The 23,377-nt window shown below is 34.3% G+C and overlaps 1 protein-coding gene across 1 annotated transcript in view; it reads right to left on the bottom strand.

Moving 5' to 3' along the window:
- LOC125663385 (protein draper-like) overlaps positions 1-23,084 on the bottom strand; it is a 39,369-nt gene extending 16,285 nt beyond the window's left edge. The window contains exons 1-8 of the mRNA XM_056146539.1: positions 22,839-23,084; positions 22,564-22,698; positions 21,407-21,538; positions 20,857-20,991; positions 8,972-9,106; positions 8,595-8,729; positions 1,635-1,769; positions 898-1,032 (exon numbers count right to left, since the gene is read on the bottom strand). Of these exons, the coding sequence (XP_056002514.1) occupies positions 898-1,032; positions 1,635-1,769; positions 8,595-8,729; positions 8,972-9,106; positions 20,857-20,991; positions 21,407-21,538; positions 22,564-22,698; positions 22,839-22,977 (1,081 nt within the window). The 5' untranslated portion in view covers positions 22,978-23,084. The remainder of the gene's footprint in view (positions 1-897; positions 1,033-1,634; positions 1,770-8,594; positions 8,730-8,971; positions 9,107-20,856; positions 20,992-21,406; positions 21,539-22,563; positions 22,699-22,838) is intronic.
- Between the last annotated feature and the right edge of the window lie 293 nt (positions 23,085-23,377).

Raw genomic sequence — 23,377 nt, 5'->3', positions numbered from 1 at the left:
ACATATATGACTACTTTGGACCCATCCTGGGTAATGAAATTCGGTATGGAGCACGTCAGACATTTAATCCAGTGAAAGGTTGTATTGGCAAACTAGATCGTTATAACGACCATAGAATTTGCAAAATGCTGACTCTAAAAGAGACGAAACCCCTGAACCATCAACTTTTCTGCTTTTCCTAAATTTGCATTTAGTTTTTAGATTGTATCAGCAAACCTAATGAAGTCTTTCAAATGATAAAGACAAAAATCACTATAATGATTTTGGTCCCACCCTGAAATCAAAGCCTTACAACCGTTAGGATCATGAAATTCACAATTTTAGTAAAGGACTGCAATACACTCCATCTAAACAATTTAGTATCAATAGCAATGTATCATTGAAGATGCTATTTAAATGATTTGCATATATTCACTATATATACCGAATTTGGCCCCACCCTGGAGTCATAATCTCTATCCCGGGGAATCATGAAATTTATATTTTCTGCGCTACATCACTATGCATTTATTTTCTCTTGCACATTTGCGGTTGTAGAGAAGAGATTTGTAAAAATTGGTCAAGTTTTGACAGATTTTGCCCCGCCCCTAAGGCCTCGGGGTACAGGAGTCAAGAAATTTACAAATTATGTCCCCTTGTCCTAAATATGCTTTATACCAAATTTGAGAAAAATTGTAATGGTAGTTATCCAGAAGTTAAAATGATCAATTGTTAACACACCACGTATGACGAATTGCAAAAATCAATATCAGCTACTGGTAACTTTGTTGAAATTTTTTTTTTTAAAAATTCCCCACATTCTTTATATAAACGCAATAATTATTGAGGATGTACTGATATTATGTTTTAAACCTTTATACCTGATACATGATAATTGTGTACACGTTTTGAACCTACCTTCACATTTGGATCCGTCCCATTTTTCCTGGCAGCCATCTTGACAAACACCTGTTACTTTGTTGCAGGTTGTTTTTAATTTACAGTTTCCACATTGGTGTGTACAGGTTGAGCCATAAAACCCCTCTTTACAAACTATGAAATGTAAAATTGTTACTAGTTAATAATGCACGAAAAAATCTTAAAATCTTTACACCATAAAGTATGTACGCAAAGATATACGCCTTTGAAGTCTTACAATTTTGCTAGTATTGAGTTTATCAGAATTTGGTTTTGTATGATAAACACAATCTGTATCCCTTCCGGTAAGATTTAGAATCCAGACTTTTTGAGATAAATCCATTACATACATAATTTAAAAAAGGACAAATTTTGTCTTCCATACATCTTTCTCTTTAATATTACTTTTCATTATGGACTTTTTTTTCTTTTGGTTAGCTATTTATATGTCGATGATAAAAATTATTATTGACAAAGTTTTCCTATTATTTTCATACTTAGGGGAGAATACTGTACAAGTGGTTATTTACACTAATTACGTGGTCATGTAATAAGCGCGTAAATTTCCCCCAAGAGCATTGTTATAAATATTTGATATAATAGATATTATATTCAATTACTGTGTACTTTTTCCCCCCAAGCGTAACGTTGGACGTGGAAAAACACGTATTATTCCTCAGTGTATATTACCACTTTTACAGTATCCTTATTTGTAAGTATCATTGAAGGTACTATACCATCACACCGTTGTCCGTCCCAATGATCCTCACAACCATTAGAACAAACTCCCGTTCCTTTGTTACAGTAAACATTCAATGCACAGTGTCCACAGCTTTTATCACAGTTAGTTCCATAAAATCCATGTGCACACACTGTTGAAGGATAGAAATAATATATTAACTTTATATGATCCTTTCTAATCTAATTTCTAATCTAATCAAATGATCTGTCTTTCAGAAGCAGTCCACGTAAGAATCATCAGAATGAAAAATAAGTGGCACAGCTATAAATTTAGAATCTCTTGAAAAATGGCTAATTTTGAAGAAAATCATGTTTTGTACTTGATCCAATAAAAAATTTCACCTTGAATTTTTCTTAAGATTTTTAATCGGCTGAAAGGATTTTCGGTTTCAAAAATATTTTCCCGTTGTTTTCTTTATAAAGAGCACTAATGATCTGTATATATATATATATATATATATATATATATATATATATATATATATATATAGGGCAATTTCAGTTGATAACCCCTCTAACCCTCCGACCCCCCTCCCGACTTATCAATTTAACATTTTCAAGTTCAGGCAAAAGCACAAATTATAATACTTTATTTTGTCTCACTTGACAAAAATCTTATGTAAGTTAATTATTTTCCTTAGCCCCCCCCCCCCCCCCCCCCCCCCCCTCTCTTACTTAAAAAAACAAACAACCGATGCTACATTTCAATGCACATGTATTTCATATTTATTTTTTTTATATGAAAAGAAATTGTCAATAAATGTATTTATTCCTTTCACCAAATTTGAAACTTTTGTATCGTTTGTCTTCAGTATAAAGATGAATTTTTTCTTGCACATTTCCGCCGCACATATGATATACATACAGTTCAGTACAATAAACAGTTTTATTATACTTTCATGTAAAATACTCGAATCTGATTGGCCGAGAAGCATTTGAAAAAACATATTGTTACCATCTGAGAACAGAAAGCACGCGCCCCAAGGTGATAATATCTAGCAACGGGTAACAGTACTTGACAACGGGTGATATTATAAAAAAATATCACATGCGTCAAATTTATGCGCGTACGGTTCGTCGTAAATTGTTAGACGACGTCATTTGAGCGTTTGAAATAAACGGGAATGCCCGCATCGATATACGAAATATCGCATGACAGTGATTGATCAAATGTCAACAGACGTAAGTTTTTTCTGCTTTCCTGTTTCCATAGCATTTAGTATAATACAACAAATATTGCATGTAGTTGAGGGTAACATTGAAATTTTCACCCCTCGAGAAACCATTGTCAACCTCGGCTACGCCTCGGTTGACAATGGTTTTCTCGGGGTAAAAATTTTCAATGTTGCCCTCAACTACATGCAATATTTATATATTATCCGCATAAAAATATATAAATATTGCACAATCTAAATGTAAATCCATGGTCACACTATTTATTTTGTACGTATATGTAAATTAATTCTGGAATTATTTCCTCAGGTCGATATACTATACATGTACATTGTATTTCCAATAAAGTGAATTATGCGAAATTTATGTGGGAATAAACCTTTTATACTATTTAGAAGCATTCAGGTGTCAACACGAAGTGTCTATACTACCCGTGTTGTTTGTTTAATGTATTTATCTTGATTCCTTTCGGGGATGTTTTTCAATTGCTTGCAGTCCAAACGACCGCGCTCGTAAATTTTGAAGTCATGCATGTACATTTGTAAATTCATTAGAGGTGCGCGGTATTTCTGGTACCGGTATGTACCGCAGTACACGAGGCGAAATACCAGTATATTCAAGTTTGATAACTTAAGCAAAATATAAAAATGAAACAAGGAAATATAATTAAAGAAATTTGTGTACGCTGTGACTCACTTTATTTACACCGTTCCCTCGTTATCATGTAATGAAATGTAAGTCTAATACTGTACAAGAGGCACTGTACACAATTTGTATAATCTACCTTATGTATTAAAATAATTACTCATTGAAATGTACATGTCAGACAGCATTTGATACAATGATATGTTGTATTGACGAACTAGATTGTTATAACGACCATAGAATTTGCGAAATGCTGACTTCAATCGAGACTATTGAAACCCTTGTACCATCAACTTGTTTCTCAGTAGCTTGCCTCGATTTAAAAACTGACTATATACGCATAACAAGCTCTTGCGTATCGAATCAGTTCAGAGATATAAACACCATATGCGGGTGATAATGGAATGTTGCTACATAAATATGGGAATTTGACGATGGAGAAGCTGAAATCATCCCGTTTGTAATACAGTTGATTTGTCAGTTTCCCGTTAATGCCTACTTTCAATAAAATATCTAAGTATGAAGCAGAAATGGACGACTCTGTGGTGTCTTTTATTTCAAGTTCACAGCCATGTATCGAATCGATATATGAATGAAAGTTATTATTGTTAATAGACAAAACGTCGTCGATATATCAAAATGTCGAATTGAATGCCACAGCAAGAGATTTTTTCTTCTCGCGTAGAAGTTTTTGAATAAATTCTATCTATCTTTATCTATGTATTTGTCTATCTATCTTTCTATGTGCATTTTGTCTGTCAATCTTTGTGTATTTTGTTAATTTATCTGTCTATGTGTATTATTTCTAACTATCTTCTACACACACACACACACACATATATATATATATATATATATATATATATATATATATATATATATGTATATATGTATTTTGTCTCCCTATCCTTCTATCTGTATTTCATCTATCTTTCTCTATGTAACTGGTCTATTTTTTAACATTTATTTTGTCTCTTTCTATATTTGTTTTTTTTTTTTGTCTATCTATCTATCTATATATCTTTCTTTATGTATTTTGTCTTTCTGTATGTATTTTGTCTATATATCTATATGTATTTTGTCTATCTATATTTTCTCTCTATATGTATTTTGTTTATCTATCCATCTATCTATATTTCTTTCTTTCTATATGCATTTGCGGTGGTCTGGAGGTTAGAGCATTCGCCCCGCATGCGGAAGGCCGAGGTTAGAATTCTGGCTGCGACAGACCTAAGTCTCCATATGAGTGAAAATTTTTCGAGAGAGACGTTAAACAATACACAATCAATCAATCAAGCTCCCTATTTTTCTCTATGTATTTTGTCTATCGATCTATCTATATGTATTTTTCTGTATATATATATATATATATGTGTGTGTTTTGTCTATCTTTCTAGATATATTGTGTCTACCTATTTTTCTACATGTATTTTGTCGGTCTATCTTTCTCTATGCATTTTGACCGCCGCGGTGGCCGAGAGCTTAGAGGGTTCGCCCCGCATGCGGAAGGCCGGAGTTCTATTCCCGGCCGCGACAGACCTAAGTCGTTAAAACAGGTAGTGACAGTTCCATCGTCAAACGCTTGGCATCAGATGTGAATGTCACGGGTCCTCGGAGATGACCTTAAAAACGGATGGCCCGTGTCACAGTAGGTGTGGCACGCTAAAGAATCCTCACTGCTCAATGGCCGTAAGAGCCGAGCATAGGCCTAAATTTAAAGCCCTTCACCGGTCTTGGTGACGTCTCCATATGAGTGAAAAATTCTCGAGTGAGACGTTAAGCAAGATACAATCAATCTATGTATTTTGTCTATGAAAGGTGAAGATAACGATTAGTGATCAATCTCATAGCTCCTATAAGCAATACAAAGTAGATAGTTGGGCAAACACGAACCCTTGGATACACCAGGGGTGGGATCAGGTGCCTAGGAGGAGTAAGCAACCCCTATCGAGGTTGTATTGACGAACTAGATCGTTATAACGACCATAGAATTTGCGAAATGCTGACTTCAATCGAGACTGTTGAAACTCCTGTACCATCAACTTGTTTGTCTCGCTTGCCTCGATTTATCTATATGTCTTTCTATGTATTTTATCTATCTATGCATTTTGTCATCCTATCTTTCTTCATATATGTATTTTTTCTATCTATCTTTCTCTATCTGTTTTGTCTGTATATTTTTGTGTAGTATGTCTATTCATTTATCTTTCTATGTTTATTTCATCTACCAATCTACCTTTCTATATGTGTTTTATGCAAGGTATCTATCTATTTATCTATCTATCTGTTTCAGAATGTATCTATCTAACAATTTATAGTTAAACTCTGATGTTTGTTTTCTGAAATTTTTCCGACTTTTAATAGATAAATTGTCTTCCATAAAGATTTCGGAATGTCAATTTTTTTCCGTCCAAAATTTTTCTGTGATTGGCTTAATGAACTTGTTATCAAATAATATGTTATAGAAGAAAGATGATTTAATATTCAATATATCAAGTTATTTCCTTTAAATAATCCATGCATGTAGTCTTTAATACTAATATAGGGAGCTTTTTTGCAGTCAAATATACGGGTAAAGCGGTTGAACATTGTTTTTAGAATATAGTATTCACAGATAATATTGTTTCTATGAGAGATTAAATCTTGAAAATCTTATGAATTGTTACAAAAACCTTTGAATAATAATTTGAATGTTAGGAAATGGAATCTAAATATACAAAAATATTGTAAAAACTGTGGTGAAATTGAAAACATAGAACACCTTATATATGCCTGCAGAACGTCTAAATGAATATGGAAAAAGATTAACCGTGTACTAAATCTTGATATTTCTTGGACACATATCGTCATAGGCTTTTATAATGAAACAAATCAATCAGAGACTCTTAATATTTTTATTTCTTTCATTGCACTGAAGCTTTATAAATATAAAATGAAATGTAGACTAACTGAAACCTCTTGTAACAGTGAAAATTTATATATCTCAGTGAAACGGACTTTAAATACATACTAATACATTGCAGAAAAATCGTATTCAAATATATGTATTAAAAATATACATATATTTTTTAACTTCTTGATTTGAATTTTGTATATATACGAGAGGCCCGGTGTGGAGGGAAACGGCTCCTTCACATTTTGTTTACCTGGAGGCATTTGGACTTTTGGTGTATGTGGTAGTGTGCCTTACAGGTAAACGAAGGTAGCCTTTCATGTGGTAAATAGCGTTGTATGACTTGACAATTCAATCTAACTATTGTATTATATATTGCACTACAAATTCATCAAATCCCGTGGGGATCCGGGTTAGAATAGATCCTCAGTGCCCCTTGCTTGTCGTAGATGACGACTAAATAGGGCGGTCCTTCGGATGAGACCGCAAAAACCGAGGCCCCGTGTCACAGAAGGTGTGGCATGATAAAGATCCCTCCCTGATCAATGGCCATAAGCGCCGAGCATAGGCCTCAATTTTGCAGCCCTTCACCGGCAGTGGTGACGTCTAGGGCTGTCACGGTTCCAAAAAATTTCGGGTCTAAATATTAAATAATGCAGTTTCTTTTTTCCGTTAGTATATATATATATATACATGTATATATATATATATATATATATATATATATATATATATATATATTGTCTATCTATATGTCTTTTGGCTATCTATCTATCTTTCTATATGTATTTTCATTTTTGTCTATCTTTCCTTCTTTCTATATGTATTTTGTTTATCTATCTATCTTTCTATATACTTTCTATATACTAATATATATATATATATATATATATATATATATATATATATATATATATATATATATATAACCAATATGTAAATGTATGTTTTGCATAAGAGAGTACATGTACTGTAGAAATGCGATCACTTTTGGTAAAAAAAATAAAATAGAATTAATAAATAGTTATTATAGGCATGAAATTTTTAATTTTGATGACGGACGCAGGTGTTTTTTGTTTTTCTTCTTTTATTATTAATTGGCTATATCGTGAGTTATCTTTCCTTATTGACTATATCAAGATTTACCCTTTCTTCCTGATGTACGTGTGTTTATATAGAGTAAACAAAGAAATGTTTAGTTTTATAAAAGATAGCTTCGCATCACTTTTTATTAAGTGTATACTATTATTCTTAATCACTTGCACATAAATGAGTATGCATTCAATTACATGTATTATTTAATCAAGACACACTTTTGTGAAAAACCTTCTGAAAGTTTTACATAAAATAAAGTGCACCGCCACGGCACATGATACGCCCGTCACATATTGTTAACAGTATAGATTGTACCCATTAAAACATTTTTTTTATATCACCTTAATTAAATGCCACAGTGACCTTAAAGTAGGATGCGACACACCTTCTACCTAAGATGCATTAGTTAACCAATTTTGGTGATTCTAGGTCTAATAGTTTTCAAGTTATGAGCCGGACAAGTTTTTGCCATATATGGCGATATCTTCTAAATGAAAAGTCACAGTGACCTGGTTTTAATGTGCGACACACCTTCTACCCAAGATGTATCTACAGACAAAGTTTGATGATTCTAGGCCTTGTAGTATTTAAGTTACGGGTCGGACACGAAAAAGCTACCAGACTGACGGACAGACGGATATCTTCTTAATGAAAAGTCACAGTGACCTGGTTTTAATGTGCGACACACCTTCTACCCAAGATGCATCTACAGACAAAGTTTGATGATTCTAGGCCTTGTAGTATTTAAGTTACGGGTCGGACACGAAAAAGCTAACAGACGGACGGACAGACGGATATCTTCCTAATGAAAAGTCACAGTGACCTGGTTTTAATGTGCGACACACCTTCTACCCAAAATGTATCTACAGACAAAGTTTGATGATTCTAGGCCTTGTAGTATTTAAGTTACGGGTCGGACACGAAAAAGCTAACAGACGGACGGACAGACGGACAGACATGAACGCCATATCATAATACGTCCCGTCTTAAGACGGGCGTATAAAAATCTAGAACACAAGAGTTACCTAATTTATATATATGAATACACATATACAAATTGAAAACAAAAATTCCATGCGGTACTTTTTCAACCGATGCGGCGATGCCTGAGAAACTATTGATTAATTTATATTGGCCTTAGAATATATACCATCACATTTGTTTCCACCCCATCCATGCTGACAATCAGACACGCATATTCCAGACCCGCTGTTGCAGTCTTCCACCTTCATACACTTTCCACATTGTTGTAGACAGTTTGATCCATAATAACCTGCTTCACAATCTGTTCAATATGCATGAATCTTTAAGATATGTGTATATGCATGATAGGCATTGTATGAACCTAGTTAGAGGTGAAGATAACGAACAGTGATCAGTCTCATTTCTAACTTGATATAAATACAAAACAATGGTCTGTAGAAATAATTAAAATGATGAGAAACCTTCAACTAATATTTTGGTTTTCAATTATCGTTGAAGATTCATGGAAATTCTGGAAACCTTCTATCGGGATTCATTACTTACCCTCACACAATGGCCAAACCCAGTGCTCCTGACATCCATCAGGACAGACAAATGTTTCATTGTTGCACGTCGTACCAATCTTACAAAATCCACACTGTCCGGTACATTTTGGTCCATGGAAGCCAACTGCGCATTCTGTTGACACATAGATCACTTACGAATTATACATTAAAACATCAAAGAAGTAACGAGTTTATGTTGATGTCACTTAAATGAGTCCTTAACTGAACAACAAACGCCTAGAGCAATCCAATCAAAGTAAATTCTCATACCAACTTCCCTTGTTTAAAATCCTACATGTTTATGAAAGGTGAAAATAACAAATAGTGATCAATATCACAACTCCTATAATCAATATGGGCTGTAAGTCTAGTTTCTTGTCACGTCCTAAAAACAAAGCTTGTGCATAAGTCAGAGAACGCTGTGTAATGCAACCATTTTATACGTGTTTGCCCAAGGCCAACCCAGTGAAATTCTCGCCAACCCAAAAGTTTTTATTCATATTTTTCAGCGACATTTTTTTTTTTATTTCCGAACAGAAAGCAATACAAACAATAAAAGATGTGATATGATTGTCAAAGAGACAACCATCAACAAAATGACAAATATTAACAAACAATTACACTTCTACAGGTCATCCTATTAAAGGTATTCACTGATTGGTTTAAAGCATACTACCTTGTAGTATGTCTTAGTATATTGTCATGGAAATTTAGTACAAAAAATATTGTTGTAGAAAAAAACAAAACTTTTTACCTACCTACCTACCCATATGTGAAATTTAGGGTCGGGAGAGGGGAAACAAACATATTTTTAAATGTGGCCCAACTATCTATTTTGTATTGCTTAAAGGAGTTATGAGATTGATCACTGTTCGTTATCTTCACCTTGCATATGTCCCTGTTTAACAAGTGGGCGTAAATTGTCAACGCAGTACTAGTGTCGATGGAGAACAAGTTGTATAAAGTAACCAGGTAACTGCAAGTATACGTTTAACTTCATGGCTGGCTATTTTCTAATTAGGAATTCATTTTTAATTCAACTTACCTCTTCTATTTCAATTCAAACGAATAAGCCTATGATTGTTAATAATTAGACATGAAAAAATACAATGTAACTCAAGTCTATGATTTTGCGATGTGGCTAAAATTAAGGGGAAGAAGGGGAGGATGGTGATATTATGTCCTATCACAGTATTGGTTTTTTATTGGAGCAATGAGTATCTTTAAGAGCCATTTTCTGTAAGAATCAAAACATGTGGAAAACGACCGACACGGATTTTGACTTTGATTTTACACAAAGTATACATACTTCAGTCCTTTAATCATGACACCTTTAAAAATGGGCTTTGACTCGTGTTTCCATGGCAACAAGACTTGCAATTTTGTGCAAAGACGTGCCCCTCAGTAAATATTCAATTTTCCTTCATTTAATTTCCATTGCTATTTAATTAAGCGATGTTGTATGTAATTTTTTAAAATAGAATTAATTTGCTGCAACACCTTAACATGAAATATATGCCCTCAAATACCCCAAAATCCCACTGAAAATGAGAGAAAATTGTTTCAATTTTGTGCAGAAACACAACCACTGGTGGATTGTATTTACATTGATAACTCGTAAGATTACTTGATTATATGTGGCTTGATTACGTTTGTATATTTAGCAAGAAACCCCGGGGCGGGGGTCAGAAATATATTAAGGTGAAGATAACGAACAGTGATCAATCTCATAACTCCTACAAGCAATACAAAATAAATAGTTGGGCAAACACGGACCCCTGGACACACCAGAGGTGGGATCGGGTGCCTAGGAGGAGTAAGCATCCCCTGTTGACCGGTCACATCCGCCGTGAGCCCCATATCCTGATCAGGTAAATGGAGTTATCCGCAGTCAAATCAGTTTGCCAAGAACGGCTTAACAATCGGTATGAAACACATCAGACAGCATTTGACCCAATGCGAGGTTGTATTGACGAACTAGATTGTTATAACGACCATAGAATTTGCGAAATGCTGACTTCAATCGAGACTGTTGAAATCCCTGTACCATCAACTTGTTTGTCAGTAGCTTACCTCGATTTAAAAACTGACTATACCCAGAACAAGCTCTTGCATATCGAATCAGTTGAGATGTATAAACACCATATGCAGGTGATAATGGAATATTGCTACATAAATGTGGGAAGTTGATGATGGAGAAGCTGAAATCATCCCGTTTGTCATACAGTTGAGTTGTCAGTTTGCCGTTAATGTCTACTTTCAATAAAATATCTAAGTATGAAGCAGAAGTGGACGACTCTGTGGTGTCCTTTATTTCGAGCTCACAGGGATATATCAAATCGACATATGAATGAAAGCTATCATTGTTAATAGACAAAACGTCATCGATATATCTAAGAGTCGAATTGAAGGTCACAGCGAGAGATTTTTTCTTCTCACGTAGAAGTTTTTGAATAAATTCTGCTTCATATGAATATAAAAACAGGTCAGCTAAAATAGGAGCACATTTCGTGCCCATGGGAATTCCAACAGACTGTTGGAAGACCTGATCACCAAAGACCACGAAGATATTATCAATGAGGAACTCTAGCATACTTTTTATTTCAACTTCAGAGTACTTGTGCGTGGAATCAGAGTGGTGTTTAAGAAAGTAAGTTTTTGAATGACTGATCACTAGATATGAATATTTCCGTTTTCCGTTTTTGTTGAAGAAGCAACTGTCTATGATGTCCAGTAAATGTCTTACTGGACTGAGAAGTTCTTAACAAATTGGTGTATTTATGTAAAAACAATTAATTGAATACATTTAGGGATGTGGCTGCACAAGTCCGAGTTTGAAGTCCATCTTTTCATGGTATGTCCTGTTCTCACCAACATGTGATACAAGGTGAAGATAACGAACAGTGATCAATCTCATAACTCCTATGTGAATTACTAGTCACCAGAAACATGACATGCTGTTCCTGATATAGTTGAAGTGAGGGAAGTCCTTTTTATGAAGCACGAAAAAAAAATCCAATTCAGAATTGAAAGGCACTTTTGAGCTGTTCACGGTCAATTTGAACGGATTTGGATTTGAGGTAAATTCTATGAATCGCATTAGCGATTCAGAGAATTTAAGCAACATTCTTCGTTATAAAAGAGTTCAGTCGTGTATTCCAACTTATTTCAAGTTCAAGTCTACACCCAGTACTTCCTACAAATATTTTTCGACTATTGCATCCAAACTTTTTAATTACAAACTTAGTAATGTCTAGATATAGACCATCTTATACCTTAATCCATCTACGTGTTCTTGTTCTTAATCTTAGTTTAGTTTAAACAATATTTATTCGTAAATAATTCGATAATGTTTACAAACAATGTCTTATACATGAAATAGATTGAGAAACAAGCCAAAAGGCTTATATTAATCTCGCTCTAAAATCTTGTTTAAACTATAGTCTAGCTGGACATGTCATTCATTACTGGTGATGTTAATATAGTTGAAAATGGGGACCTCAAATCACTTATTCTAAAAGATCTTAAATACAGAGAACCTCGATCTTTCAATTAGGGGGGGGGGGGGTCTCCGTGGCCGAGTGGTTAGAGCATCGCGCTCAAAACCACAAAGCCTCTCACCTCTGTTGGCGCGGGTTCCAATCCCGCTCGCGCCGGTAAGTGAGAAAGTTTCCCAGTTTACTTTCCGAAGGTCGGTGGTCTCTTCCCAGATACATTGTATCTGGGTTCTCTCTTCCACCAATAAAAACTTGGCGCCACCATATAACTGAAAAAGTGTTGAGTGTGGCGGAAAACATCATTCAATCAATCAATCAATCATCTCTATTATGAATTCTGTCGAGGATTATGCTAGACGATGGGCTAAATATGAAAAAGAAGAACTTGATACATTTTCAGAATGAATTAAAAGTATAAGAGGAATATCAAAATCCTGCATTACATATATCAAAACTAAAGTACGTACCATCTATCATTCTGTGTTTAGTAAACCAGAAGTGATAAAAGAATTAGATAGGTTACATGAGGACAATGTTTTAGTTCCAGCTAACAAAGCTTGTAACAACATTGTCTTTGTAAGCCTCATTATTACAACTGTATTTTAAACTAACTTGGCATTAATTCCACTTTTGATAATGATACTTATACACAAACTGCTCTTGCAAAAGATGATTTTGAAGCATTTCATCTTTTTAAAGGGCAGTTGGAGTATGATTACCAAAAGTGGAATTGATGCCAAGTTCGTTAAAATACAGTTACAATAATGAGCCTCACAACCAAAGACAATGTTGTTACAAGCTTTCTGAGCTGGAACCAAAACACACACACACACACACACACACACACACACACACACATATATATATATATATATATATATATATATATATCTTTTTAAATTATGACTTAACAACAATTCTGATTGGATTAAAAATTCGTTTGATTTCTTAGTCGAAAAAAAATCGTCCGTGGTTCATCTGCACTAAGGATGCGGGACTACTTTTCTCTGGAATGCGTCTTCCCGTTCTAATTTTAGAACGGGAATTTTCGCACGAGCATTGTAAACGAAATATATTCGTTTGAATTTTTTATTGCTACCAAAAATTATGGAATCCGGATAGGGCCACGTAGTTCACTATCGCACCATCGAGGTTTGGGTCGATGGTGCGATGACGATGGCACGATGGTGCGATGAAGATGACGCGATGGTGCGATAGCGCGATGACGATGGTAAGATGGAGTGATAATGCGATAACGATGATGCGATAGTGCGATGGAGCGATACTACGATGACGCGATGGTACGATGACGATGATGCAATAACGCGATACCGATGGCGCGATGGCACGATGACGGTATCGCATCATCGCCATCGTACCATCGCGTCATCGCACCATCGTTATCGCATTATCGCGCCATCTTACCATCGTCATCGCGCTATCACAGCATCGCGTCATCGTCATCACACCATCGCCATCGCATTATCGCACCATCGACCCAAACCTCGATGATGCGATGGTGCGATAGTGAACTATGTGGCCCTATCCGGATTCCATACTTATAGCCTATCCTATCAAAATAACTGTGGAGCATACTATATATATAATATCTACAATGTATATGAAAAGGGAGACTTGTAATCAATATAAAATATTCAATGTTTTAGCGTATACACTTGCATCTATTTACACTCATTATTTGAAGAAGAAGAAATATACAGGCTCCTGACAATTATTTTAAATATAACAAATCTTTCAATGCATTAGTATTTACGCAAAGGAAAAAAGTTTGAATCATAAATCATATTCATTGTCTCGAACCACGTCTGAAGTCCGCATGGGAGAGGATCGTATATTTTGACCCCCCCCCCCCCCCCCCCCCATCCCCCTTCTACTTATTAGACCGGCCTTTATAGGATATTTTGCACTGAACGGCGAGTTTAACTTGCAAGTATTTTTGGCTGAATAGTTTGGAGTGGGTGGGTAATTAACAGATTAAAGAAAAAATGCTCGATTGGCAACTGTTCTTCATTTTGAAATTCACCAATCAACAACTCCTGTGAGGCTGGTCAACAACGTACGTTGTAGGTTGATCGAATGACAAGAGATTGGCATTATGGTCCCAAGTATAAAGAGAATGAATGCTTATGCTCTTTTAAAACATATATCTTTAGAAAAACAAAACTGAAAATACATTCAACATGTTCAAGGGAATCCTATGATAAAACATTAAGATATAATTTATCAACTTTTGTGTTTTACCCTAAATAATTCATTAAAAATATCTTTTATTTCATAAATCATTTTGAATTCATTTTTGCTCTATGTAATATGAAATTTAAAACATTTATTACAAAGCATCTGGACATTTAAAACTTTGGCTAACAATTCTAGAAACATGCTATGGCTCAAATTTTAAAATAAACTTTTTAGCACTTGATTTCCTTATGAATCCTTTGTAAGAGTGGAACAAAAACTTTTAGTGAAATGTACGTTTTTACAGTCGTATAATATATATGGTTGCTCAGGAAAAAATAAAAACGAGAACAGAAACTGCAGACATTTGTGTCATTAATATTGTAAACTTTGGACAGTTTATATTGACTTTATATAATTTTATGAAAATACATGTAATGTAGAAATGGGATTGTTTTAAAATTCAATAATGTAGTTTTAAAAATGTAAGTTGACTCATTTATCATGTCTATGGCACTATCTTTTACCAAGTATGATTACAGGTTGCTTTCAGATGACAAAACAACTGTTTTACATAATCCATGTAGATATTAGTGTCTGTAAAGTGAATTGAAAATGAATTCTTAATTATTTCATCAATACATTCCATTATCTATAAGATTTTTTAACAGTTGCAACTTGTAAGTTTAGATCCTTTATAAACTGTATACTGATAAATGTACACGGAAGAGTTCTTTGAAGCTTAAAAATTTTATTTCAAAATCATACTTTTTTAAAAGTGTAACCCCAAACAAGACATAAACATGATAAAGGAACAAATGAGCACAGAAATATATGTTACGAACATATTTACAAAACGGTGGCAGATCCACAAAAAAATATAAGTGTGAGAATGGAGGGGTTGTGACTCATGTATCTACCTTTTGCTACATGGTGATTTAGTCAAAGATATCATGAAAGGGGTGGGTGAAGAGCTACCATGATGCTGGTATGAAAACTTTAAAGAAATATATACATTAGTTAAATGACTTGATCTTTGTTATATTTATATATTATTATTAGAAATATACATTCAAGAACCCATGCATTGACCAGTCCCCATGACCATATCAAATTGAGGCAGGCTTTAAATAGTAATATAATCGATATCTAATAAAAATGTCAAGAGACTCAACTTATTGATTGATATGAAGATTTATAATTAACATTATGAATTGTTTGACAATAAAATGGAATTCTTTAAAAACTACAGACCCTAAATATTTTCTTTGATATGTCTAATAGTATGCATATATATTTAAAATATGAATTCTGATTTGTCAAGAGCTGGATGATGACCACTAAAAGAAATGATTTTGTGCATATGAAATAATATTTTAAAAATTGTGTGTATTTATATAGAATACCTTGAAAGAAAAAAAAATGATGTGTATATAAAATAAATTGAAGAAAAAAACATCATCCATTCTGAGATTTGAACCCTGTACCTCTGGCAAACTAATCCGGATACCTAACCACTAAGCTATCTGTAATTTGTATAGAAGAGGATTACATTATATACTAAACATTGCATCTCACAAAAGTCATATCGTGTCTTAAATTTCTATATGCAAATTCGACTGAAATCTACATGTAGTACATAAAACCACACTCTTTTGAGATGATACCTACTCCTACTGATCCTCAGTTAGGCATAATCTACATTTCTATCTGAGACAGGAGGCGTTTGTGTGGAGGATACGAAGATGTCTGCTATTATTGCAGACCATTACAAATGAAACATGCCGCCGATTAGCCTAGGCCTAAAACATATCATAGCGTAAAGTGTGAATTTTTTAAACAAGGGAGTGGGTGTCATCTGTACACAGTCGTCTCATACAATGCTACATTGTATAATACAACATTCGTTATGATTTTTATGCTAGTAATAATAAATTGACTTATTAAATATGTAAATCACACCGTTTGAAATTACCGGAATGCACCGACTTGGTGACATGTCATATATTTTTAAGATATGTTGCTCGGTCTTCGTTGTCGGCTGCTCCACACACGGTCTATCGTCAGTGGCGTCATATGCATCAATGTATTTCTGACACTCTCAAGCTAAATATATTCGTTTCCTTTAGATGAGGTTTGAGGGTAGATCACACTCTGTCGGAATATTGTCCTACACGGCATTCAGTTTTGGATCCGCCATATTCCGCGCACTTAGTGTGTTGACAACGCAGCGCCCCTAGCGATCATCGAGGTTAAATTCAAGAACGATAACCGAAATTGCATTAAAATCGAAACATTCAGAGAGGTTTTAAAATGTTATATTGAAACTTTCCAACAAAAAAATTATTTCATAGCATGCCTTTTTTATTTGTTTAATGTTATATAATGATATATTTTCATACCCGCTTTGCTGTTTTTAGATTTCAAAGGGATTACAAGTAGTGTTTTGTATAGATTTGCACTAAGCGTGAATTCTCCATGTTCATAATTATATGTCCATAATTTTGGAACAAGGCGAAATAAATCAAAACTACTTTGTATGTTTGCTTAACATATTACGGTGAGTTAGTATGCTAAGTTTGGGTTCATTTCGTGAACATGGACTTATCACGAAAATGCGATTTTGCCTGATTTTTACGTGGAACCATACTTAACAGTACATGTACCAAAGTCAATCACTATGACAGTGCATCAGGATATATAATGCTTTCCATCAAAGGTATTTATATTTTCCAGCAATTGTCAAAATAATGAAAGGTGTAAGATCTAATCAGTTTTTGACACTAAGTTTTTTCACTATACTAGTGAAAAAGACTACTAGAATCTATAATTTACTAGTCCTGCTCATTTGTGACCAGTCTGGCTGCTGAAAGTAGACGGCCGAGTCGCGAGTGCGGGAGGGGACTTGTTCCCTCTTAAAGAGGATGGGGGTCCGGGAAAAAAATTCAAAATCTAGATGCAAATTGTTCATTTGAGACAAATAAATGAATATTTGATGACCAAATTTAGCCTTTCCCACCCCCTGATTCTCAGATCAAACCACCATATTTATGTTTGAATATTATGAAGAATACGTCGATGTGTAGCAAAGTACCGTATTTTGTCGAATATGATATGCACTTTTTTTCAAGGATTTTTGGTGTGAAAAGGGGGTGAGTTGTTTTTTTTTTTTTAGGTGAAACTCGGCGGTTAAGTAATGTTTTATTCGGAGACATATCGTGTACTTGTTCACGTTGTTCACTTAATCGATCTCAAGAAAATCACTAGTGAACGTAAAATTGTAGAAAATGTTATATCGTTACTTAACAAATTTTCAATATGTAAATAATTAAATTATTATAAAAAGCAAATTAAGTTTCATTCGATTTTAAATTCATATTAGATATTCATCATCGTGCAAAAGGAGACCGTGACCATGACCGGCATATGTTTTTCGAAGCCATAGTTGTGTACAAGGACTTCGTCACTTGATTTTGTCAGACATCTCTTCAGGGTACTTTCTTTATGCTACACGATTTCCGTGGATCTGGGAATATGCGATTTTCTTTTGCAGTAAATGACACGCGACTGACGTATTCATATATCTAAATGCATCGAAATTTCGGAGGGTTATGCCTGTGTTCAAACAAAGAAAATATCGAGTGTTCAAACTTTAATGCTACAAAATATATGGTTTGCTGAAATTAATATAGTATTACTGCGCTGTATCCAAATTCCTGTGCTTTGTTGAGAACTTGCATTATTTCCATAAAGATTTCTAGTAAAATTGAATAAAGTCAAGAATACCGCTTGGTTAGAATGTTTACATTAATCACCGGTAATTATGTAAATTGGGAAAAGTATATCATACAATCGTTTCAGTTTTATACAGATGATTTCATGATAATATTGTGATCTGGTTCAGTCCTCATTACTTGGAGCACAAATTACATACAATTTACTTCCAAGGGGGGGGGGGGGGGGGTCCGATCTACCGGACCCCCACTTTAGACCCGCGCATGATTCGGATATAGTCATTAAGCGATGTTTTGTGCACATGCCACCAGGGTTTGACATTTACTTTTTTGAGCACTAGACTAGTCGGGCTACTTCAAATGATTTTTACTAGACCTGACTTTATATCCACTAGCCCTGACCAACTTTTCAGAAAAAAAAACCTTGATAGTTTCTCCATATTTAAATACTTCATGTTAATGACAAACGTTTACGACGTAATTTATTAACTTGATAAACACTTTATTATAGTCAATTCAAATAAACTGTTTAAAATTAACATCGAGTAGATGTCGTAAAACATCACTACCAACCGCGACTTATTTTATTAGAACTAAAAATAGAAATTATTCCACCACACAGTTCAAGATTGGTAGTTTCTTGTTTATTATTTAACACGACCAGTCGGACTAGTAAATCGACATTTTACCCGACCGGACCTATCATTTAGGAGACTCGGTCGGTCGGACGTGCCTTAGTGTCAAACCCTGCCGGCCCACTAAATGCTAAGTGAACGACGGTGAGTGGGATGGTTGGAGTGTAAATGCAGGAAAAGAAAGGTCCCCTTATGTGTGAGTTCCACGATTTAATGATGAAAATAGTAACCAATGACTCTCATGTATTTTAAATAAGTCTATGTCACAGAACACGTGCGCCAGTTATCGACAAATGTAGGGCGATTCTATAAACAAATAATTATTACAGCCACGTAGCAACAGGAGAATTTCGCCCACACATTTTTTTGTTTTGAGAATGTAATTTTTCCATAAATTTTACATGCGAATTTTGATTTATCACCCCCCCCCCCCCCCACCCCACCCCCATCACTTTTAAGGTACATAGTACTGAATGCTTCCGAAAATTAAGCATGAAACGATTAGAGTAGTAGATCTGTTGACATTGATTGCAAATGCAGTCAGAGTCGTTCGTTTCTAGTGAACATATTTTCTTAAGAAATGTTTTTTATCCATTATGTACGATGTAATGATCGGGGTTCACCGGGTTTTGTCCTCTTGGAACACACAATACAAGCCTATACTTTATCTTTTAGCCTACAAATGAGTAATAATTTAGATATCTAGATATTACATCGTTCATCTATCAACTACCAACATTCACTCTTATAGCAGGGTAGATGCGAATATTTCATTATCATATACATGTATCATGAAGCAACTTCTCCTAAATGAGTTCGCCAACTTTGTAATATAAACGACAGATCGGTGAAATTTGAAGTGTTTTGATAGGAAACATGCATGTCATCAACATACATGTACTGCAGCATGTGAATTATGAAAATATATTGTAATGAATTGATTTTCAAGTTTATATATTTAAAGCTTGTATGTTTGATTTGCTACTAATTCAATTTTAAACGGGGAAAATATAACCGAATTTTGCATTCGAACTTTCGAACAATTATGCTCTGATGTAAAGGTACCGATTAAGCTATCGCACTTTCATTTTCAATATTTGTAATATTTAAAAATGGTTTTAAAGACATAAAAAAAGCAACCAATTTTGCCGATTTCGATAAATCTTGTCAATCGTAGATGACGAAAATGACGTCACAGAACATATTACGTCACTAATTCGCACATGTATCAAGGTCAATGCCCTAGTGCATAATCATAATGATTAAACCAAGTGAAACCTCATTTTAGGTTTACCCTAATTTTGAGGAGAAAATTGGGGCTTAATGTACCCTGCTCTTTATACTAAATTCACAACCATCACGTGATCATCGTCTCGCATATCCTTAAATGATAAGAAATAAAACTTAAAAGTATTTCCTTGATGCATGTACCAAACAAAATTTTTTAATCAATAGCGCATTGATGGATTTTTTCGTCCAATTTTCAATGCATGGATGGTAACCAAGCTGTGTGTTACATGTACAGTTCCCTAGATTTAATGGCAAGAATTAATGCAAGGTGAAGATAACGAACAGTGATCAATCTCATCACTCCTATAAGCAATACAAAATAGATAGTTGGGCAAACACGGACCCCTGGATATACCAGAGGTGGGATCAGGTGCCTAGGAGGAGTAAGCATCCCCTGTTGACCGGTCATACTCGCCGTGAGCCCTAATGTAATGCATCAGGACTCCCTGGAAATTAGAAGTATTATTTTAATACTGACATTGTAATACTGGATGAAAATCAAAGTATTTCCCCTGATAAATTAAGATTTACCGTCACATTTGTCGCCCCTCCAATTATCCTGGCATCCTTCTTCACATATCCCAGTTGTCACGTTGCAGTATGAACCATTTTTACACTGTCCACATTGTAGTGTACAGTTTGGTCCGTAAAATCCGCCACTGCAAACTATTCAAATGTATTTCATGATAGTTCTTTGAAAATCATCAGTTAGTTAGTCATGTCAACTTATGTTAAACGAAAGCAAAGAAATTAGAAAATATTTGACAATGGTCAACGACATGTTTGTCGCGAAGAACAGGTTGTGATCTTTAGGTTTGCTAAAAGGGAATTGGTTACAATGTTATAAAAACGGTGACTAGGAATCCAAAATGGCCATATATATTCTTAGGATCACAATCACTTTTCTTTTCTTTTTATCTTTTATCATCAGAAAGATACATTATATTGATCAGGTGTATAAAAAAAATTGAAAATTCTGAAAGTCATACAAGTAAGCTAAACTATGTTTATACTAAAATACGGGGACGTGGGTCTTTTGATAAATATCGATAAAAAATGTAGAAGGTAAAAGGAAGCATACCGTCACACAGGGGTCCACCCCATTGATGTTCACATCCTTTAAGACAGACACCTGTCATGTCACATTGGCTTCCATTGAAACAATGTCCACAAGGTTCAGTACAGTTTTCTCCATACAACAGTCCTTTACAAACTACAAAGTATATAGACAATATCTCAGGTTTAAGACCTCTGTACATTGTACCAGAAAATCTTGGGGTTCATTTTTTAAGATATATATATTGATGGTTAAAAGTAGAAAAAACTTTATTAATTTCCACAAAATATATAGTTTAATCTAATTAATAACCAAAGAAAATGTATATATTGCCACCTTTTTAAAAGATGTCACACATACAAAAAATCCACATTTTCGCTAAACAGAATAATAAGAATATATAAAAACTTGTTGAAATGACAAAATTTAAGTATAAACAGGTTTTTTTTTAATGCTAATTCATAAATATGTATAGATTAATTGTGAATATTAGGGAAACCAATGTATAATAGACATCCAGTAGAGGAAGTTCCAGCATAGGAGTTATTGCCCTTGACAATTTTTTATTAATCATGAAAAATTGATTATCTATGGAAAATATAAACTTTTTCAGTATTAATAGTTTACCAGATTTTTTATTATATCCAGTGAATAAAATTCCTCAGAAAGATATATTTCTATCATGTACAAAGTTTAATTTATTAAGATTTTTGCAAAAACCTATGACATCCCATGAGGATCGATCAACCTTAACAGAAATCTTTTATCGAAAATTGTTTTGATTTCTACTGTTGAAATAGCTCCGATGTAGCTTTCTTTAGAACTTTTCCAGGGAAAAGCTAAAAATTCAACATTTTGCATCTAAGCCGTGCTTCCCTCTTTTCTTGTTGTCTGAAGAACACCCCGGACTAACTTAAAATGTGGCTATTAAGGATATATACGTTTCTTTATTTTTTCAGTATATAATATTAGTATTGGAGACATGTTCCAATATCAGTATTTGAGATATGTTCCAGTCCAGGCATGCTAGAAAAATCGCTCTCTCACAAACGTATAATAGTGCAACACATCAGGTCATGTGACAAACAAATGTTGCCGAGAAGATGAATTCTGGCGTATTGGAATTGAATTCATGTCAGCTCTAAATTTTTGGAATTATCTTTTGAAACAAATAGTATTACCATTACATCCAGGAGCGATCATCAAACTGTTATGACATCCATAGATACAGGACCCATCAAATGCATCACACTGCCTGTCTAAGCATTTTGAATCGCAAGATGTACAATTTTCTCCATAATGTCTCTCTTCACAACCTAGAAATTAAAGAATTTAGAATATATAAACGTATAATCACAGAAGCAGTATAGAAATCAATTATGAACACGTCCCGTTATGGGACTTTGTCAGGATATTTCAAAGAAATCCAGTCGCTTCAAGTACAATGACTACGTACCCATGATCAATATTTCACAGGTTTCAAGGGTAGCAAATGACGGTTCATATCCGAAACAATTTGTTAGCAGTTCATTTATTCTGGAGTTATATAAAGCGATCCCCTTCGTCACTGTATTGAGAGTTACGTTGTAAATCATTGGAAGACATGTGGCGTCGTGAGCATATACTCGTAGTCCTCTCCCTGTGTACGGTGGTTCGAAGCCGGTGTCGTTAAAGGCATATACTGAGAATCCCAGTTGTCGATTGTTAGCTAAAACGGTGATAAAATGTAGGTTAATTAAATGTAAAGGGAAGTAGAAATCTCTAAGCAAATGATGTAGAAAGCATGTTTAAAAACATTTGACAGAATTTGCTAATTTCTTATCACAGTACACAAAAAAATCATGGCCTGGAGGTTATGAAACTTTTACGGTATTCAGTCTCAAACTCAGCCATGTTTGTTTTTGAGTACAACTTTGAGCAAGCTTCGAATCATATTGAAAAAATCTTGAGCATGTATTCCATTCGAGTATGATAAAGATTTTATAACCTAGACTT

This window comes from Ostrea edulis, chromosome 8, assembly GCF_947568905.1.
Source record: "Ostrea edulis chromosome 8, xbOstEdul1.1, whole genome shotgun sequence".
Taxonomy (NCBI): domain Eukaryota; kingdom Metazoa; phylum Mollusca; class Bivalvia; order Ostreida; family Ostreidae; genus Ostrea; species Ostrea edulis.
Note: the sequence above shows the minus strand (reverse complement) of the source record. Positions and strands in the feature narration are given on the sequence as shown.